Below are 19,150 nucleotides of genomic sequence, written 5' to 3' on the forward strand. Positions count from 1 at the left end.
AAACTTTTTGGGGGGCTGGTAGGGGAAAGTTACACAGACAGATGTAGAATACAAATAAGTTTACTGGAGATACTGTTTCAGTCGCTTGCTCACTACCAGATTATATTAGAGGCCTCAAGTAAGCTTGTATACGTCATGATGTCACAAGTTTAAGGGAAAAGAACGCAATACTATGGCTGATTTATAATGGCGGTAATATGGTCGCATTTTACTTCCACTAAACCAGATCTACATTACCATAGGATTCTAGTTGTGGGGCTTAGTCTTCTAAACCGGACAATCCCATGAAATTCATAAAAGACTAATAAATGGCAAACGGTCAAGTCAGTCTGTCTGGACTAATAAGAATTGATGGCTTATCTCTAGGATAGGTTCCCCCCATGAACTACCCCCAAACGTCATAGAAACGCCTCTTATGACATAACCAGCTGCGCCATTTGTGATCTAGTCCCACAAAAATGGGTATGTTAAGAGGAATCCCTTTGGTTTTTACCAAACACAGTGGTACCATCTTCAAGCAGGCAGATGTAGCAGAGCCATATTTTCAACGCAGTGTAGACAAGTTTGCCATCTGGTATGAATGGCTGTGATAGCACAACATGCTTTTCACAGTTTTTTATTGGACCGCGGATGAACCTACTCAGCTGTCATAAAGGGGTTGTCCTCTCCTTGTGCCCTATTAGAGCATACAAAGTTACATGAGCACCTGTTGGTTACATGGCACACACCGACCCCTGATCACAGGGGATTCTAGCATGTGGACCCTTTACAATGAGCTAGCCTGCTTAGTAAAAAAAAGATTGCCCGGAGTCTACAACACATTAAAAATTCTGCGGCAGAAATAAAAAAAATTAGAGCTTCAGCTCTGCTACATCTACATGTAGTTGCCCCTCTTATCTCTGGGGGTCAGTAGCTGAGCAGTGCCAAAAGAGCTAATTTGTCACATATCCTCCAATATGACTCTTTAAGGCGTGAATACTATTTCATCTAACATCGGGAAATATTAATTTATTTGTGTCCTGGTTTCCCTTCCTAACAAAAACCACTACGCAATGTCGTACATCAGATACCAGCGCAAATGTCTGTTGGGTTTTGCCATCGTTTCGACGCTGAACATATCCCAAGAAACACATCACATGTTTTGGGTTATAAAATATGCACATTAGATTACTAAATGTACCTGGATAAATTTCCATAGCACACCATGTGGTCAGGCATGGTACTGCAGGTAAATTCTATTAATAGTTTGTATGTGAACTAACACTATTACTTGTGATGCATTCTACATCCATAAACCTAAAAACACCCCCCATACTGTATTGACATCAAAGTTTAGAGAGCTCCAAATTGTAGGCAACTCATTTTTACAGGTCCCTAATAGATGCCCGGCAAGTCAGCGACGTCTCTTACCTGAGTCTTCCATCTTCTGCCGCTGCTCCTCCTGGTATAATCTTTGTTATAAATATTCCTGGGTCGTCTCCTACATGAGGGTTATCTATTCCTCCAGCGATACTAAATCCAAGACCTGAATTTCCCTGTAAATGTAAATAATCAATTGATCAAATCATCATACATCTCATAGCAAATTAAAGGCAATAAAACATTACAATAGTCTAATAAGTACCTGCAAATTCTCAAAAACTGCAGTATTATACGCTGACCATACAGTTAAACTGTACATTAAATCCTAAAAAACAAAAACTGCTCATGTATATTCCTGTTCTGGACAGTATTTCACATGTTAGAGCAGAAGTTTGTGCTCAAGAGCAGCTTCTCCTTCTGTACGGAGAACAACGGTATATATATATATATATATATATATATATATATATATATATATATATAAATTAAAAAGAGAGAGTCCCATAGCAAAGCTAAAATTTGGTCCCCGTTATGGTGCCTGATTTTGCCAACTAGAAAATAAGTGTTTGTTTTCCTGTACACACTGTTACTTTGACCTTTGGGCCATTCCCCACCCCTTGCTAACAATGTAGTCCCACTGAAGAGAGGGCAGTCCCGTACAGGTTTGCACCAGAAAATGGGACAGATCGACCAGGACTGGTCCCCTCTCTACAAAGGCCCCATAGCAGCCGCATGTTCTGCCTCTGTGGTACATGACTAGGGACCAGAAATTAAAGCCATAGGCAGCCATTTTGAAGGCTATGGAGAGCTGTCTTTGGTCACCCAGTCACAGAAGCTGCATAAACTTATACAGAGACACTTTCCTGCTCCCTCTTAACCCCTCTCCAGTCACTCCTACACTCAAGAGGGGAACTCCCACATGACAGCCCACATTTATCCTGGCTGAAAACAATGCAAACTCCCTCTTATTAATTTCAGTGGAGGGAGCGGTCAGGAAGAGCATGGGAGAATATTACTATAGAATATGGTAAAATATTAGTGACCCCGAACTGCTTGCACTTTAGTCTTGTTCTGTGTCTATTGATTCCAGTTACAAACTTGCCTCACCTTTTGGATTTCACACCTGGTATCTTCCTATCCTACTCTCTGTTATTGACCTTGGCTTTGTCGCTCACACGGAGGAAATTTGCGTCGGATTCCGACGCAAATTTCCACCTCCCATTCATTTCAATAGGAGTCAGACTCTAAAAAATCAGCTAGCAGGAGGGGAAAAAGAAGCGTCCTGCTCGATCTTTGGGCGGATTCCGTCCGAACCTCCCATTGAAGTCAATGGGAGGGAGGAATCTTCGTGCCGGCTGCAGGAATAGTTTTGCGGTGGATTTTGTGCCACACCAAATCCGCTGTGTGAACAGGGCCTCACTGTAGATCGTCATTGGTATTTCTTCCAGACTGTGTTCTCCTTGGCTATCCTGACCTATGCACCCGCTCTAAACCATGTCTCAGCCTGATAGCCTCTACAGCGCACCTGCCGCTGAGCAGTGACTACTCCCGGGACCACGACCTGGGGATCTAACTGGAAAAGTCTATAACTCTCGGAGAGGGCTAAGGCTGAAGATTGGGAGGGTTCTTTAGAATCTGCGCCTCGGTTTAGTCAGTGCCAAACTGGTCACGGCATAGAAGTTCCACTATCTTGCTGAGTTTATCACCTTAATAAGCGTGGTGTCCGTGTCGCCCGCTGAACTCCTGTCTAAAGGCCGGGATTGGAGGAACTCCGATCTTGCCTGTTTAACCCTTTGATCACTGCTTAATGATCAAAAGGATCTCCCCCTTTGATTGGGTTACCGAGTTTCCCAGTGATGCTATCGGGGCCGGGGAACCCACAAACAATCAGCCCTGGGACCTAGAAAGGACCCAAGGGCTGTCTGTAAACTCAGCTCTAGCAACAGCCTGTGTAATAAGGGCACGGAGGATAACGTATGGACATACAAAAGTATAATACGTACATTATATGTTTAAACTAAATATGTAAAATAGTCATCCTTTATTGGGAATAAGAAAAAATAAAAAAGTGATTAAAAATGACAATAAACCAGATTATTTCGCATAAAATAAAAATTCTTACACGTTCTTGTACACGTAACAAATTACCCCACGACTAAATAACCTGAAGAATTAATACAGGTTATTTAGTAAGAACCGTAAACGGTATGACAATTTTTTAAATTTTTTTAAAAAAAAGCAATGATCACTTTATTTTATAGCCGCTCCACCAAAAAAATGTAAATATATTACAGACTAATGTATATGTACCCTCAAAAGACTACAATTCCTCCCGCATAAAACAAAGTCTCCCGCAGCCACGTCATGGGAAACATGAAAAAAGTTATGGCTGCCGAAAAACGGAGAGGAAAAATCAAAAACATTTACCGGATTGGTAACTAAGGGGTTACATTTTTTTTTATTTTATTTTTTTCAAGTGACAACTATTAAACCTCATTGTTCTTCATCATCATAGTTCTTAGTAATTAGCATGATATATATCGAGGGGCCGGTGCGGTGCTCAAGGAACCCACAGTCATATGAAAACTCTCCAGCTGCCCGGCTCTTCTGTATTCATGGAGGATTGTAATGAAGTGTAATGAGGCTCCGGGATATTTTATTTATTCTGATTAAAAAAAAAGTTTCAAGATAAGACCGAATTAGGAGAACAGGACATTTCATCCATCCTATAAATAAGACGAAGGACGGTAGCAGTGTGATCGAATCTACAAAAGATAATGCAGCTCTCACAAAAACAAAGCAACGCTCAGTCCCGCTCTATTAAAATGTTAATAAGTTCCGGAGACGGAGGAACATACTATTCCCATTATAAATGAACGCACAGATCCCAATCTTCCCAAATATCATCTAATTCATTGCACATTAGCCTCCGAGTCATCTCATCGTAAAGTATTGATTCTGCATGAATTATCCGCACAGCTGCGTGGGCTGCGCACAGCTGATACTCTGTCACAGTGTTTACAGAAAACTTCCTCGAACAGATATAAGGCCTCTCCTTCACATTAAGTTTATAGGCTAAACATCTCCATAGGGCTCCGTTAACATATATACGTCATAGCCTTTCATTAAGTACTGTATACCTTAAACGGATACCTGTGGCATTCTTCACCTACAGGCCATTATGGGTTCCGTTTAACGTTTACGTCATGAGAGTTCATGACGTATACGTATACCATTAAAAAGTATATAGTGGCGGATGACACTGTAAGCCTCTGTTCACATCTGCGTAGGTTTTTTCCGTTTTTCTGTTCTGTCATAGAACGAGAAAAAAAAAGAAAATCAAAGTGTAGCTAAACATTTAAAAAACTTCTAATGTGTTATAGTGACATGTGAGAAGTTTGGATTGGTGGGGGTCCGAGCACGGAGACCCCGATAAATCGCTAAAACAAAACCGCTGAAGTTCTCGTGTGAGCGCTCAGCCGCTTCGTGTCTGTTCGGCTTTTTCCGGAAATAAATGTATCGGTGTACGGGCTCAATAGAAAGTCTATGAGCCCGTACTCCGATACATCGGCTTTCCGGAAAAAGCCGAACAGACACGAAGCGGCTGAGCGCTCGCACGAGAACTTCAGAAGCTTCGTTCTAGTGATTTATCGGGGTCTCAGTGCTCAGACCCCCACCAATCCAAACTTCTCACATGTCACCATGATGTCAGAAGTTTGTCAAACGTTTAGCTACACTTTAAGTTCCATATCCGTCACATGATGGACACCCCCAGCGCCCAAGAGAACCCATTGATTGTAATGATTTCTGTTGGGTTTCCATTATGGTGTCCGTAGTTTACGCTGCGCTATTTTTCCCAGAATTTTTGACCGGATCTAACAGCGCATCTAATGCAGATGTGAACATAGCCTTAGCCATCCGTCACAGCCTCCGTTTATGTATATGTCGGGAGCTTTTCCCGGCGTATGCTTCAAAATTAGGTCATTTAACATGGTGTGAACTAGGCCTAAGATTAATGCGGATTCTAAAGGTGACCATACAAATTACATGACAGTTCGCCGAACCCCTCGAGCAATAACATTTTCTAATATACTTTATGAATCAATTCCTTATGCTTTTCAAGATCTCTGCTTGCTGCCAGTAAATCGGAACCCACATTGTTTACTTGTGTAGGATGAAAATCTGTCCTGGTCATGTGATTGACACAGGTGCATGGCTCGTTACAGTTTCAGTACAGTTTCCAGAGAGATGTCTTGTAGCAAACCGTTCACCTGTGTGTCCATCACGTGACCAGGACAAATTTTCATCCTATACTAGTAATCAATGATGGTTTCTATTTACTGGCAGCAAGCAGAGATACTGAAAACCACAATAAGGTACATAACAAAATTGCATCACATTTTATTATACGAAGCCTAAGCTATATTTGCTGACACCAGAATACACCTTTAAACACATTGGCACCACGTGCCGTAGACCTAAAGTTAAGGACCAGTGGCGTAAATGTACAGCTTAGTGATGCCATCACCCAGGGGAAGACTGCTGTAAATGACAGCCAGCCTCCCGCAGCAACGACCGATATCGAAGATAACTCCAATCTCAGTCGATTTTGCTTTGATTTTTGCATTACCCTTCAAAAAATTGAACAAAAGTTAAAAGCCAAGATATATCTACCCCAAAACAATGCCATTCAATAATACAACTCGTCCTGCAAAAAACAGACCCTCATATATATATGTAAAGTAAAAAAAATAAAAAAAACACGGCTGTCGGAGAACATGGAGGCAAAATTAAAAAATTCCCGAAAATAGCTACATCCTTAAGGGGTTAATACATTACACAAAGTGTGCAGAGGTGGGGGGGGGGGGCAGTAACCTGATCCTATTGGCGATTTCAAACAAGGTTCGAGAAGGGTCACTCCTTTGTGAAGGCGCTCCTGTACAGGGTCCAATTCCTAGAGAGGCTCGTGGTGAAAGAGCAACTTTGCAGTTTTTGGCAATTTTTTTAATGCTGAAAACTGTGAAGTCGTTCTTTCACCACGATCCTCTCTGGAAATTGCACTCAAAAGGGTGCGCCTAATGCCCTTAGCAAAACCAAATTTCAGTTCTCCTCGGAGTGTCTCTTTAAATAAATTCTTATAATAGAATTTACCATCTGTCAGCATTGTTTATTTAAGGCTCAATGATTTTATTTATAAAGCGCGTGTATTAGTCTCACGAGTGAAGCCCAAACCATCTGGAGTGACTGATTGTACGTTACATTATTTTAATCTCCCTAATTCTTATTTCATAAGCCCGAGCTTCTCCGATAATACAAGAATACCAGGCAAAACGCTGAACTGTCCAGTTATTACAATCCTTTACATTTTATTCCAGTCACAAATGATTATTATTGGTGCAGTAAATAATTCTAATTAAAAGGCATTAAATAAAAAACCACTGTCATGAACAGTACACAGTAAACAGTGAGGTCCCTGTTCTTCCCAATCCTCTGTCCCTACCTACTTGTACGACCCAACCTAAACAACGGCGCACAACTGGGTGGCGTTCCCTATTCTGGTGCAAGTGAAACTGACAAACGGATAAGACAGAGACAGTACGAAATAACAAAGGGTCACCTGGGAAGTACACGGAGGGAGAAGCAGGGCAATTGCGCCGCGGACAAGTCCGGGTGTAAAAGGCACAGTTAGGCAGGCAGGGTCAAACCAGGAGAGTGCGGAAAAAGCAAAAGTAAGAAGGCAAAGAAGTCAGGAGTTCAGCCGAGGTCAGGTCACAAGAAGTCAAAATTCAAGTCGCTCAGGGGAGTCTGAAACCAGGGAAAGCACCAGGCAAGGAAACTCAAATTACAGACAAAGGCCTACTATCCCAGGCTGAACTAAATAAGGAGAGGGCGGGAGCTCTGGAACATCAGCCAGGCTTTGATTGGCCTGACGCTCCTGAGCTCCTATTGGCTGCAGACTGCCTCAGTCTGCCATGCCGGGCGATGCCCGAGCGAGTAACTCTCGATGTCCTGGAGACAGAGGGAACCGCAGGAAGAGAGTACGTGACAGTACCCCCCTTTTACAAGGGGCCACTGGACCCTCAACCCCCGAACCAGGTTTATTCGGAAACTTTTTATGAAAGTTTTTTATAAGGGTCCGAGTGTGGATATCTCGGACTGGGACCCAAGTCCTCTCCTCTGGACCATATCCTTTCCAATGGACCAGGTACTGGATAGACCCCTGAACCTTTCTACTGTCCAGCAACCTGGCCACCTCAAACTCCTGTCCCTCAGGTGTCAATACTGGGATGGGGGGTTTCCCTATGGGAAGAATGGGTGGGAACAAATCTTTTCAGAAGGGAGGAATGAAACACATAGTGGATGCGGAAGGAGGGGGGAATTTTAAGCGGAAGGAGACCTGGTTTATCCTCTCCATGACTTCATAAGGACCGATGTACCTGGGGGCGAACTTTCTGGAGGGTACCCTCAGGCGGAGGTTCTTGGAAGATAACCAAACCCAATCTCCCACCAAGAAATCAGGATTATCCGAACGCCTTTTATTGGCTTGAAGCCGCTGGTGGTCCTGGGCTGCCCTGAGATTACTCGGGACCTGGTCCCAGATGACCCTCAAATTCCCAGTGAGAAGCTCCACTTCAGGGTTATCTGATACACATGGGGAAAATTAAGAAAACCGGGGATTAAAACCATAATTAGCAAAGAATGGAGAAACTCCTGACGATGTGCTGATGTGATTATTGAGGGCAGATTCCGCAAGCGCCAAAAACCAGAACCATTTATCCTGAGCGTCAGCCACGAAACATCTGAGATACTGTTCCAGTGACAGATTGGTCCTCTCAGTCTGGCCATTAGTTTCTGGATGGAAGGCCGATGAAAAGGACAAGTCTAGTCCTAACTGCTTGCAGAACGCCCTCCAAAACAACGATACAAATTGGACCCCCCTGTCAGAGGTGATGTTAACAGGTACCCCGTGCAAACGTAAAAGATGTTTAATAAAGAGGTTAACTAGCTCTTTAGCATTGGGCAATTTCTTCAGGGGAATGAAGTGGGCCATTTTACTAAATCGGTCTACCACTACCCAGATCACCGACCTGCCCTGGGATGAAGGGAGATCGGTGATAAAATCCATGGCTAGATGGGTCCTGGGTCCTTGGGGCACCGGCAAAGGACACAGCAAGCCTGCAGGTCGGGATCTGGGAGTTTTAGACTGGGCGCAGGTCTCACATGAGACCACGTAGGCTCGGACATCCCGTAGCAGCCCTGGCCACCAGAAACCACGGGTGACAAGGTCCATGGTACCAGAGATGCCTGGGTGACCTGACAGGACTGAGTCATGACACTCCTGGAGGAGCCTCAGCCGGAGGTGTATGGGTACAAACAATTTGCCCCACAATTTGAAGCTGGAAGGGCTTAGGGGCAGAGTCCTGGCTGGCCATGATCTCTGTGGTCAGGTCAGAGTCTACGGTTGCCACTACCACACCAGGAAGCAATACTCCTTCGGGTTTGGTCTCAGGCGGAGGGGTGGCCAGAAAACTACGGGACAGAGCATCCGCTTTAATATTCTTTGAACCAGGCCTGTAGGTAACAAAATTGAATCTGGTAAAAAAAATAGAGCCCATCTAGCCTGTCTAGGGTTGAGTCTCTTGGCTGATTCTAGAAAGACCAAATTTTTATGATCAGTGAGGATCGTGACCCGATGTCTTGCCCCTTCGAGAAAATGGCGCCATTCCTCCAAAGCCCATTTGATGGCGAGCAGTTGCCGATTACCCACATTGTAATTTTTCTCAGTGGGAGAGAACATACAGGAAAAGAAGGCACAGGGTCGGAGGTGAGTGTGAGAAGTAGGACCCTGAGACAATACTGCTCCCACACCCACCTCGGAAGCATCCACCTCCACAATAAAGGGTTGAGTTTGATCTGGTTGGATTAGTACCGGGCGGAGGAAAAGCACCCCTTAAGGAGCTCGAAGGCTCGGACCGCCTCCAGAGACCAGTGGAGGAGATCCGCACCTTTATGGGTGAGGTCGGTAAGGGGTTTGGCGATTACTGAAAATTTTTGGATAAAACGTCTGTAATAATTTGCGAACCCTAAAAACCTTTGGAGGGCTTTCAGGGACGCAGGCCGAACCCAGTCAGATACCGCCTGTACCTTGGCAGGATCCATGCGGAAATCCTCAGGGGAAAGGATGTGTCCCAAGAAAGGCATCTCTTGAGTACCAAAACTACATTTTTCTAATTTTGCGAACAAATTATTCTCCCTGAGAATGTGGACAGTCCTGACATGTTTGACGTGCGAGTCCCAGTCTTTGGGAACACCAAAATATCATCTAAGTATGAGCTAAACACAAGAAATGGTTATAAACCATACCTAATAGAAATCCCAAAATATGCAATCCATATATAGCACGGTGCCGTTTCGGAGAGCAACAATTCAAAAAGAAAAAAACAAAAAATATTTTCCAAAACATACCAGGCACTCTTTGGGATAAGAATAATTTCATATAAATTTTTATTAAATTCCATATAAAAATATATTTTAAAGATTTTTCATATATAAATATATCTCTTTCCTCTTTTATCCATAATACAAAGATTTTTTATAGGAAAAGAAAAGGGTTTGAGCAAACACATTTGTTTCAAACTAGATGTACATAATTAAAAAAAAATGTCTCCTGGCCAGGATACCAACACAGACTTTTATAACATTACTGCCATTAATTTATCCCCCTCTACACACAATGACATGTCATGATGAGATATCTAGGTAATAGGTGTTCTATACATAAGCCAAAATCAGACCCATATAAGAGATTAGCTATAAGAACCGGTTCTGAAGATTTTTTATCCAGACACCCTTGGTCTCCGTTCACACTTGCACTTTTTTCTTTTTACTCCTTCTTTTCTAATTTTGGTCCGAAACCAACAGAAACAGTTCCTCTTGTGTAATTCCATGTGGGAATTGTGATCTGCCAATGATGAGATTGAAGGGGTGAAAAACGCGATTGATATATATAATTTTTTTTAAAATCTGCCTTAACTCTACAATTGCTCCAGGAGGAGGAACATAGTGAAAAAGAGTGAACTTTCAGTCCACCTTGAGTTGCGAGATCAACATAAAGATGAATATTCAACTCTTTATCTATATTTGCATGGCTATTATATAAGAGGAACTGCTCCTGTTGGTTTCGGACCAAAATTCTAAAAGAAGGAGGAAAAAGCAAAAACTGCAAGTGTGAACTGAGACCAATGGTGTCTGAATAAAAATTTAACGTGGATACCAGCATAGCAGGATTCCGACTCTTCAATGTAGGAGCGTGCTCCATTGCTTAGATTTGCTCACCTTTGGGTGAAATCTCGGCTGCCCCCGAGTATAGGAAGATTTAAAGTTAAATATTTAACTCCTTATATACAATTGCATTGCTATTACACAAGAGGAACTGTTTCTGTTGGTTTCGGACCAAAATTAGAAAAGAAGGAGTAAAAAGAAAAAAGTGCAAGTGTGAACGGAGACCAATGGTGTCTGGATAAAAAATCTTCAGAACCGGTTCTTATAGCTAATCTCTTATATGGGTCTGATTTTGGCTTATGTATAGAACACCTATTACCTAGATATCTCATCATGACATGTCATTGTGTGTAGAGGGGGATAAATTAATGGAAGTAATGTTATAAAAGTCTGTGTTGGTATCCTGGCCAGGAGACATTTTTTTAATTATGTACATCTAGTTTGAAACAAATGTGTTTGCTCAAACCCTTTTCTTTTCCTATAAAAAATCTTTGTATTATGGATAAAAGAGGAAAGAGATATATTTATATATGAAAAATCTTTAAAATATATTTTTATATGGAATTTAATAAAAATTTATATGAAATTATTCTTATCCCAAAGAGTGCCTGGTATGTTTTGGAAAATATTTTTTGTTTTTTTCTTTTTGAATCATCTAAGTATACCACCAAGAAGAGCCCCAGATAGTCTCTAAAAATATCATTTACGAAAGTCCGGAACACAGCTGGCGCATTACATAGACCGAAGGGCATCACCAGGTACTCAAAGTGCCCTTCGGGGGTGTTAAAGGCAGTCTTCCACTCATCCCCCTTATGAACTCTAATCAGGTTATAGGCCCCCCGCAGGTCAAACTTAGAGAACCATTGGGTCCCCTGAACCTGATTAAAGAGATCGGGGATGAGCGGAAGTGGGTGTTGGTTCTTTATGGTAATATTGTTAAGCTGACGGTAGTCTATACAGGGTCGGAGCCCCCCGTCTTTCTTCCCCACAAAGAAGAAACCAGCACCTACAGGTGATGAGGAGGGGCGGATGTACCCCTTGGCCAGGCTCTCCTGGATATACTCCCTCATCGCTTCACGCTCAGGGCAAGATAGATTAAAGATTCTACCTTTGGGAAGCTTGTCTCCAGGTATCAGGTCGATTGCGCAATCGTGTACTCAATGAGGAGGTAACTCTTCAGAGGCTTTTTTTTAAAAGACGTCACTGAAGTCCTGAATAAATTCAGGAAGAGTGTTCCCCTCCTCAACGAGACTGACCCTTAAGGTGGACATACAAGATGACAAACACTTCTTACCCTAAGTAACAAGTTCCCCCGTCACCCAATCTAAGATGGGGTTATGCTTGCGTAACCAGGGGAGACCTAATAAAATCTCGGTGGATAGCCCCTTAAGGACAAATATAGTACATTCCTCCAAGTGAATAGCACCAATCTTTAAACAAAACTCAGGGGTAGACTGGAAAACGTGCCCGCAAGCTAACAGGGAGAAGTCTACCCCTACCAGGGGAATAGGAACAGACAAATCAATAAGGGGTAAACCAATCGACAAAGGAAAACTGTGGGAAATAAAATTGGCAACGGACCCCGAGTCCACAAACGCAGAACCTATCCCAGTCTTGCCCAAAAATGACACCTGGGCTGGCAACAAGACCTTATTAAAACGAATGGGAGATACCTGTGCGCCCAAGTGACCTCCCCGATAACCACTTAGCCACGGAAGTTTTCCGGAGTCTTCTTTTTTGCGTTTGGGACAGGCGCTGAGTAGATGGTCCGCGTCTCTACAGTAAAAGCATAAGGCATTTTTGCGGCGGAACGCACTTTCGGATCTCCTGTGATCCCTATCTCCATCTGTTCCTCCTGGTAGTCAGCTGAAGAAGATGGCACTGGGACAGCTCGAGACCTAGGAGGATCGACTGGAGTAGGAGGACCGGACCGTTCCTGTCGATGCTCCCGGATGCATCGGTCGAGACGGACAGCAAGATTCATGAGCTAATCTAGGGAGTCGGGGGGGGGGGGGGGTAACCTACTAGCAGGTCTTTCAGGGCGTCAGTCAGTCCTAGCCTGAAGTGGTACTTTAGGGCTGAGTCATCCCAGGTAGATTCCACAGACCACTTCCTAAACTCAGAGCAGTACTCCTCTACCGGCCTCTTACCCTGATGAAGTCCCCCTAACTGAGTTTCAGCAAACGCTGTCCTTTCGGGTTCGTGATAGAGATGTCCCAGGGCGGAAAAGAAAGCGTCGACAGAAGAGCGTTGTGGACTAGTGGGAGATAAGGAAAATGGCCAATCCTGGGGGGTCCCCCAGTAGACAGGATATGATGATCCCCACACGTTGAGACTCAGAGCCAGAAGAATGGGGCCGTAACTGAAAAGAAAGCATGCAGCTCTCACGAAAAGATGCAAAAATTTTTTTATCGCCAAAGAAACGATCGGGTAACTGGATTTGGGGTTCCAGCACAGGTGCCCGAGCGAGTAACTCTCGATGTCCTGAAGACAGAGGGAGCCGCAGGCAGAGAGTACGTGACAACCACCACGTTACAGGATCAGAGCAGTGGTTGTCACTTTTCAACTATGACAAGGCTAGATGAATTTATTTCCTGTACCAGTACTGAGTGCTATAATACTGCCCCCTATGGAAACAACTATGACTAGTGAAATACTGCCTCCGATGGACAAGAATATAACTACTATACTAAAGCCCCTATGTACAAGAATATAACTACTATAATACTGCTCCTATATACAAGAATATAACTACTATAATACTACTCCCTATGTATAAGAATATAACTACTATAATACTGCCCCCTATATACAAGAATATAACTATTATAATACTGCCCCTATATACAAGAATATAACTACTATAATACTGCCCCTATATACAAGAATATAACTACTATAAAACTGCTCACTATGTACAAGAATATAACTACTATAATACTTCTCAGTATGCAAAAGAATATAACTACTATAATACTGCCCCCTATATACAAGAATATAACTACTATAATACTGCCCCTATATACAAAAATATAAATAAAACTGCCTCCTATATACAAGAACATAACTACTATAATACTGCTCCTATGTACAAGAATATAATTACTATAATACTGCCCCCTATATATAAGAATATAATTACTATAATACTGCCCCTATATACAAGAATATAACTATTATAATACTGCCCCCTTTATACAAGAATATAACTACTATAATACTGCCCCTATATACAAGAATATAACTACTATAATACTGCTCCCTATGTACAAGAATATAACTACTATAATACTGCCCCCTATATACAAGAATATAACTACTATAATACTGCTCCTATATACAGGAATTTAACTACTATAATACTGCCACTATATACAAGAATATAACTACTATAATACTCCCACTATGTACAAGAATATAACTACTATAATACTGCCTCTATATACAAGAATATAACGACTATAATACTGCCTCCTATATACAAGAATATAACTACTATAATACTGCCTCTATATACAAGAATATAACGACTATAATACTGCCCCTATATACAAGAATATAACTACAATACTGCCCCTATATACAAAAATATAAATAAAACTGCCTCCTATATACAAGAATATAACTACTATAATACTGCTCCTATGTACAAGAATATAATTACTATAATACTGCCCCATATATACAAGAATATAAATACTATAATACTGCTCCTATATACAAGAATATAACTATTATAATACTGCCCCTTTATACAAGAATAGAACTACTATAATACTGCCCCTATATACAAGAATATAACTACTATAATACTGCTCCCTATGTACAAGAATATAACTACTATAATACTGCCCCCTATATACAAGAATATAACTACTATAATACTGCTCCCTATATACAAGAATATAACTACTATAATACTGCCTCTATATACAAGAATATAACTACTATAATACTGCCTCTATATACAAGAATATAACGACTATAATACTGCCCCTATATACAAGAATATAACTACTATAATACTGCCCCTATATACAAAAATATAAATAAAACTGCCTCCTATATACAAGAATATAACTACTATATTACTGCCGCCTATATGCAAGAATATAACTACTATAATACTGCTCCTATGTACAAGAATATAACTACTATAATACTGCCCCTATATACAAGAATATAACTACTATAATACTGCTCCTATATACAAGAATATAACTACTATAATACTGCTCCTATATACAAGAATATAACTATTATAATACTGCCCCTTTATACAAGAATATAACTACTATAATACTGCCCCTATATACAAGAATATAACTACTATAATACTGCTCCCTATGTACAAGAATATAACTACTATAATACTGCCCCCTATATACAAGAATATAACTACTATAATACTGCTCCTATATACAGGAATATAACTACTATAATACTGCCCCTATATACAAGAATATAACTACTATAATACTCCCACTATGTACAAGACTATAACTACTATAATACTGCCCCTATGTACAAGAATAGAACTACTATAATACTGCCTCTATATACAAGAATATAACGACTATAATACTGCCTCCTATATACAAGAATATAACTACTATAATACTGCATCTATATACAAGAATATAACTACTATAATACTGCTCCCTATATACAAGAATATAACTACTATAATACTGCTCCCTATATACAAGAATATAACTACTATAATACTGCCTCTATATACAAGAATATAACTACTATAATACTGCCTCTATATACAAGAATATAACGACTATAATACTGCCCCTATATACAAGAATATAACTACTATAATACTGCCCCTATATACAAAAATATAAATAAAACTGCCTCCTATATACAAGAATATAACTACTATATTACTGCCGCCTATATGCAAGAATATAACTACTATAATACTGCTCCTATGTACAAGAATATAACTACTATAATACTGCCCCTATATACAAGAATATAACTACTATAATACTGCTCCTATATACAAGAATATAACTACTATAATACTGCTCCTATATACAAGAATATAACTATTATAATACTGCCCCTTTATACAAGAATATAACTACTATAATACTGCCCCTATATACAAGAATATAACTACTATAATACTGCTCCCTATGTACAAGAATATAACTACTATAATACTGCCCCCTATATACAAGAATATAACTACTATAATACTGCTCCTATATACAGGAATATAACTACTATAATACTGCCCCTATATACAAGAATATAACTACTATAATACTCCCACTATGTACAAGACTATAACTACTATAATACTGCCCCTATGTACAAGAATAGAACTACTATAATACTGCCTCTATATACAAGAATATAACGACTATAATACTGCCTCCTATATACAAGAATATAACTACTATAATACTGCATCTATATACAAGAATATAACTACTATAATACTGCTCCCTATATACAAGAATATAACTACTATAATACTGCCTCTATATACAAGAATATAACTACTATAATACTGCCTCTATATACAAGAATATAACAACTATAAGGGCGGGTTCACACATGGCGGAATTTCACTTAAATTCCGCTGCGGACACTCCGCAGCGTTAATCCGCAGCGGAGCCGTTTCTCCATTGACTTTCACTTTAATTTAGCAGTGTTCGTTTACACGATGCGTACAATTCCGCTGCGGAGCATAGGCTGCGGAGCGGAATTTGGTGTCCGCAGCATGCTCTGTCTGTTGCGGAGCAGTGGCGGACTCATGGCGGAATTTCTCCATTGACTTCAATGGAGATTCAAAGTTCCGCCATGAAGTCCGCAGCTGTCATGCACATGTCATGTGTGCTGCGGATGCGTCTTGCTTTTTTCACTTGACATTTCTTCATTCTGGCTGGACCTATGTATTTCTAGGTCTACAGCCAGACTGAGGAAGTCAATGTGGCTCCCGTAATGACGGGAGCGTTGCTAGGAGACGTCAGTAAATAGTCACTGTCCAGGGTGCTGAAAGAGTTAAGCGATCGGCAGTAACTGTTTCTGCACCCGGGACAGTGACTACCGATCTCAATATACATGTATCTGTAAAAAAAAATGAAGTTCGTACTTACCGAGAACTCCCTGTTTCTGTCTCCAGTCCGGCCTCCCAGGATGACGTTTCAGTGTAAGTGACGGCTGCAGCCAATCACAGGCCAAGCACAGGCTGCAGCGGTCACATGGACTGGCGCGTCATCCAGGGAGGTCGGGCTGGATGCCGAAGGAGGGACGCGTCATAAAGACAACGGGCGGTAAGTATGAAATTCTTTTACTTTCACTAGGGAAAGTGCTGTCCCTTCTCTCTATCCTGCACTGATAGGGAGAAGGGAAGCACTTTTCCCGCAGTCCGCAGCAGCTAGTCCGCATCAATTTTCTGCACATTTTGTGCAGATCCGCAGCCGTAATCCGCAACCCGGATTAGGTGCGGCATTGATGCGGACAGTTGCGGAGGAATTCCGCCATGTGTGGTCATGCCCTTATACTGCCCCATATATACAAGTATATAACTACTATAATACTGCCCCTATATACAAGAATATAACTACTATAATACTGCCCCTATATACAAGAATATAACTACTATAATACTTCCTCCTATATACAAGAATATAACTACTATAATACTGCCCCCTATGTACAAGAATATAACTACTATAATACTGCCCCTATATACAAGAATATAACTACTATAATACTGCCCCCTATATACAAGAATATAACTACTATAATACTGCCCCTATATACAAGAATATAACTCCTATAATACCGCTCCCTATATACAAGAATATAACTACTATAATACCGCCCCCTATATACAAGAATATAACTACTATAATACTGCCCCCTATATACAAGAATATAACTACTATAATACTGCCCCCTATATACAAGAATATAACTACTATAATACTGCCCCTATATACAAGAATATAACTACTATAATACTGCCCCTATATACAAGAATATAACTACTATAATACTGCTCCTATATACAAGAATATAACTACTATAATACTGCCCCTATATACAAGAATATAACTCCTATAATACTGCTCCCTATATACACAAGAATATAACTACTATAATACCGCCCCTATATACAAGAATATAACTACTATAATACTGCCCCATATACAAGAATATAACTACTATAACACTGCCCCTATATACAAGAATATAACTACTATAATACCGCCCCTATATACAAGAATATAACTACTATAATACTGCTCCCTATATACAAGAATATAACTACTATAACACTGCCCCTATATACAAGAATATAACTACTATAATACTGCCTCCTATATACAAGAATATAACTACTATAATACTGCCCCTATATACAAGGATATAACTACTATAATACTGCCCCTATATACAAAAATATAACTAGTATAATACTGCCCACTATATACAAGAATATAACTACTATAATACTGCCCCTATATACAAAAATATAACTAGTATAATACTACCTCCTATATACAAGAATATAACAACTATAATACTGCTCCTATATACAAGAATATAACGACTATAATACTGCCCTCTATGTACAAGAATATAACTACTATAATACTGCTCCTATATACAAGAATATAACTACTATAATACTGCTCCTATATACAAGAATATAACTACTATAAGGGCATGACCACACATGGCGGAATTCCTCCGCAACTGTCCGCATCGATGCCGCACAGAATCTGCGTTGCAGATTCTGCAGCGGATCTGCACAAAATGTGCAGAAAATTGATGCGGACTGGCCGCTGCGGACTGCAGGAAAAGTGCTTCTCTTCTCCCTATTCAGTGCAGGATAGAGAGAAGGGACAGCACTTTCCCTAGTGAAAGGAAACGATTTTCATACTTACCGGCCGTTGTCTTGGTGACGCGTCCCTCTTTCGGCATCCAGCCCGACCTCCCTGGATGACGCGCCAGTCCATGTGACCGCTGCAGCCTGTGCTTTGCCTGTGATTGGCTGCAGCCGTCACTTACACTGAAACGTCATCCTGGGAGGCCGGACTGGAGACAGACGCAGGGAGTTCTCGGTAAGTATGAACTTATATGTTTTTTTACAGATACATGTATATTGGGATCGGTAGTCACTGTCCCGGGTGCAGAAACAGTTACTGCCGATCGCTTAACTCTTTCAGCACCCTGGACAGTGACTATTTACAGACGTCTCCTAGCAACGCTCCCGTCATTACGGGAGCCCCATTGACTTCCTCAGTCTGGCTGTAGACCTAGAAATACATAGGTCCAGCCAGAATGAAGAAATGTCAAGTAAAAAAAGCAAGACGCATCCGCAGCACACATGACATGTGCATGACAGCTGCGGACTTCATTGCGGAACTTTGAATCTCCATTGAAGTCAATGGAGAAATTCCGCCATGAGTCCGCCACTGCTCCGCAACAGACAGAGCATGCTGCGGACACCAAATTCCGCTCCGCAGCC

General features: G+C 41.0%; 1 protein-coding gene across 10 annotated transcripts in view; it reads right to left on the reverse strand.

The window, feature by feature from the left end:
• DLG2 (discs large MAGUK scaffold protein 2) overlaps window positions 1-19,150 on the reverse strand; it is a 1,355,189-nt gene that overhangs the window by 552,304 nt on the left and 783,735 nt on the right. For all 10 annotated transcript variants that reach the window (XM_075851397.1, XM_075851403.1, XM_075851399.1 and 7 more), the window contains one exon: window positions 1,411-1,535. In XM_075851397.1, the coding sequence (XP_075707512.1) occupies window positions 1,411-1,535 (125 nt within the window). The remainder of the gene's footprint in view (window positions 1-1,410; window positions 1,536-19,150) is intronic.

This window comes from Rhinoderma darwinii, chromosome 2, assembly GCF_050947455.1.
Source record: "Rhinoderma darwinii isolate aRhiDar2 chromosome 2, aRhiDar2.hap1, whole genome shotgun sequence".
Classification (NCBI taxonomy): Eukaryota; Metazoa; Chordata; class Amphibia; order Anura; family Rhinodermatidae; genus Rhinoderma; species Rhinoderma darwinii.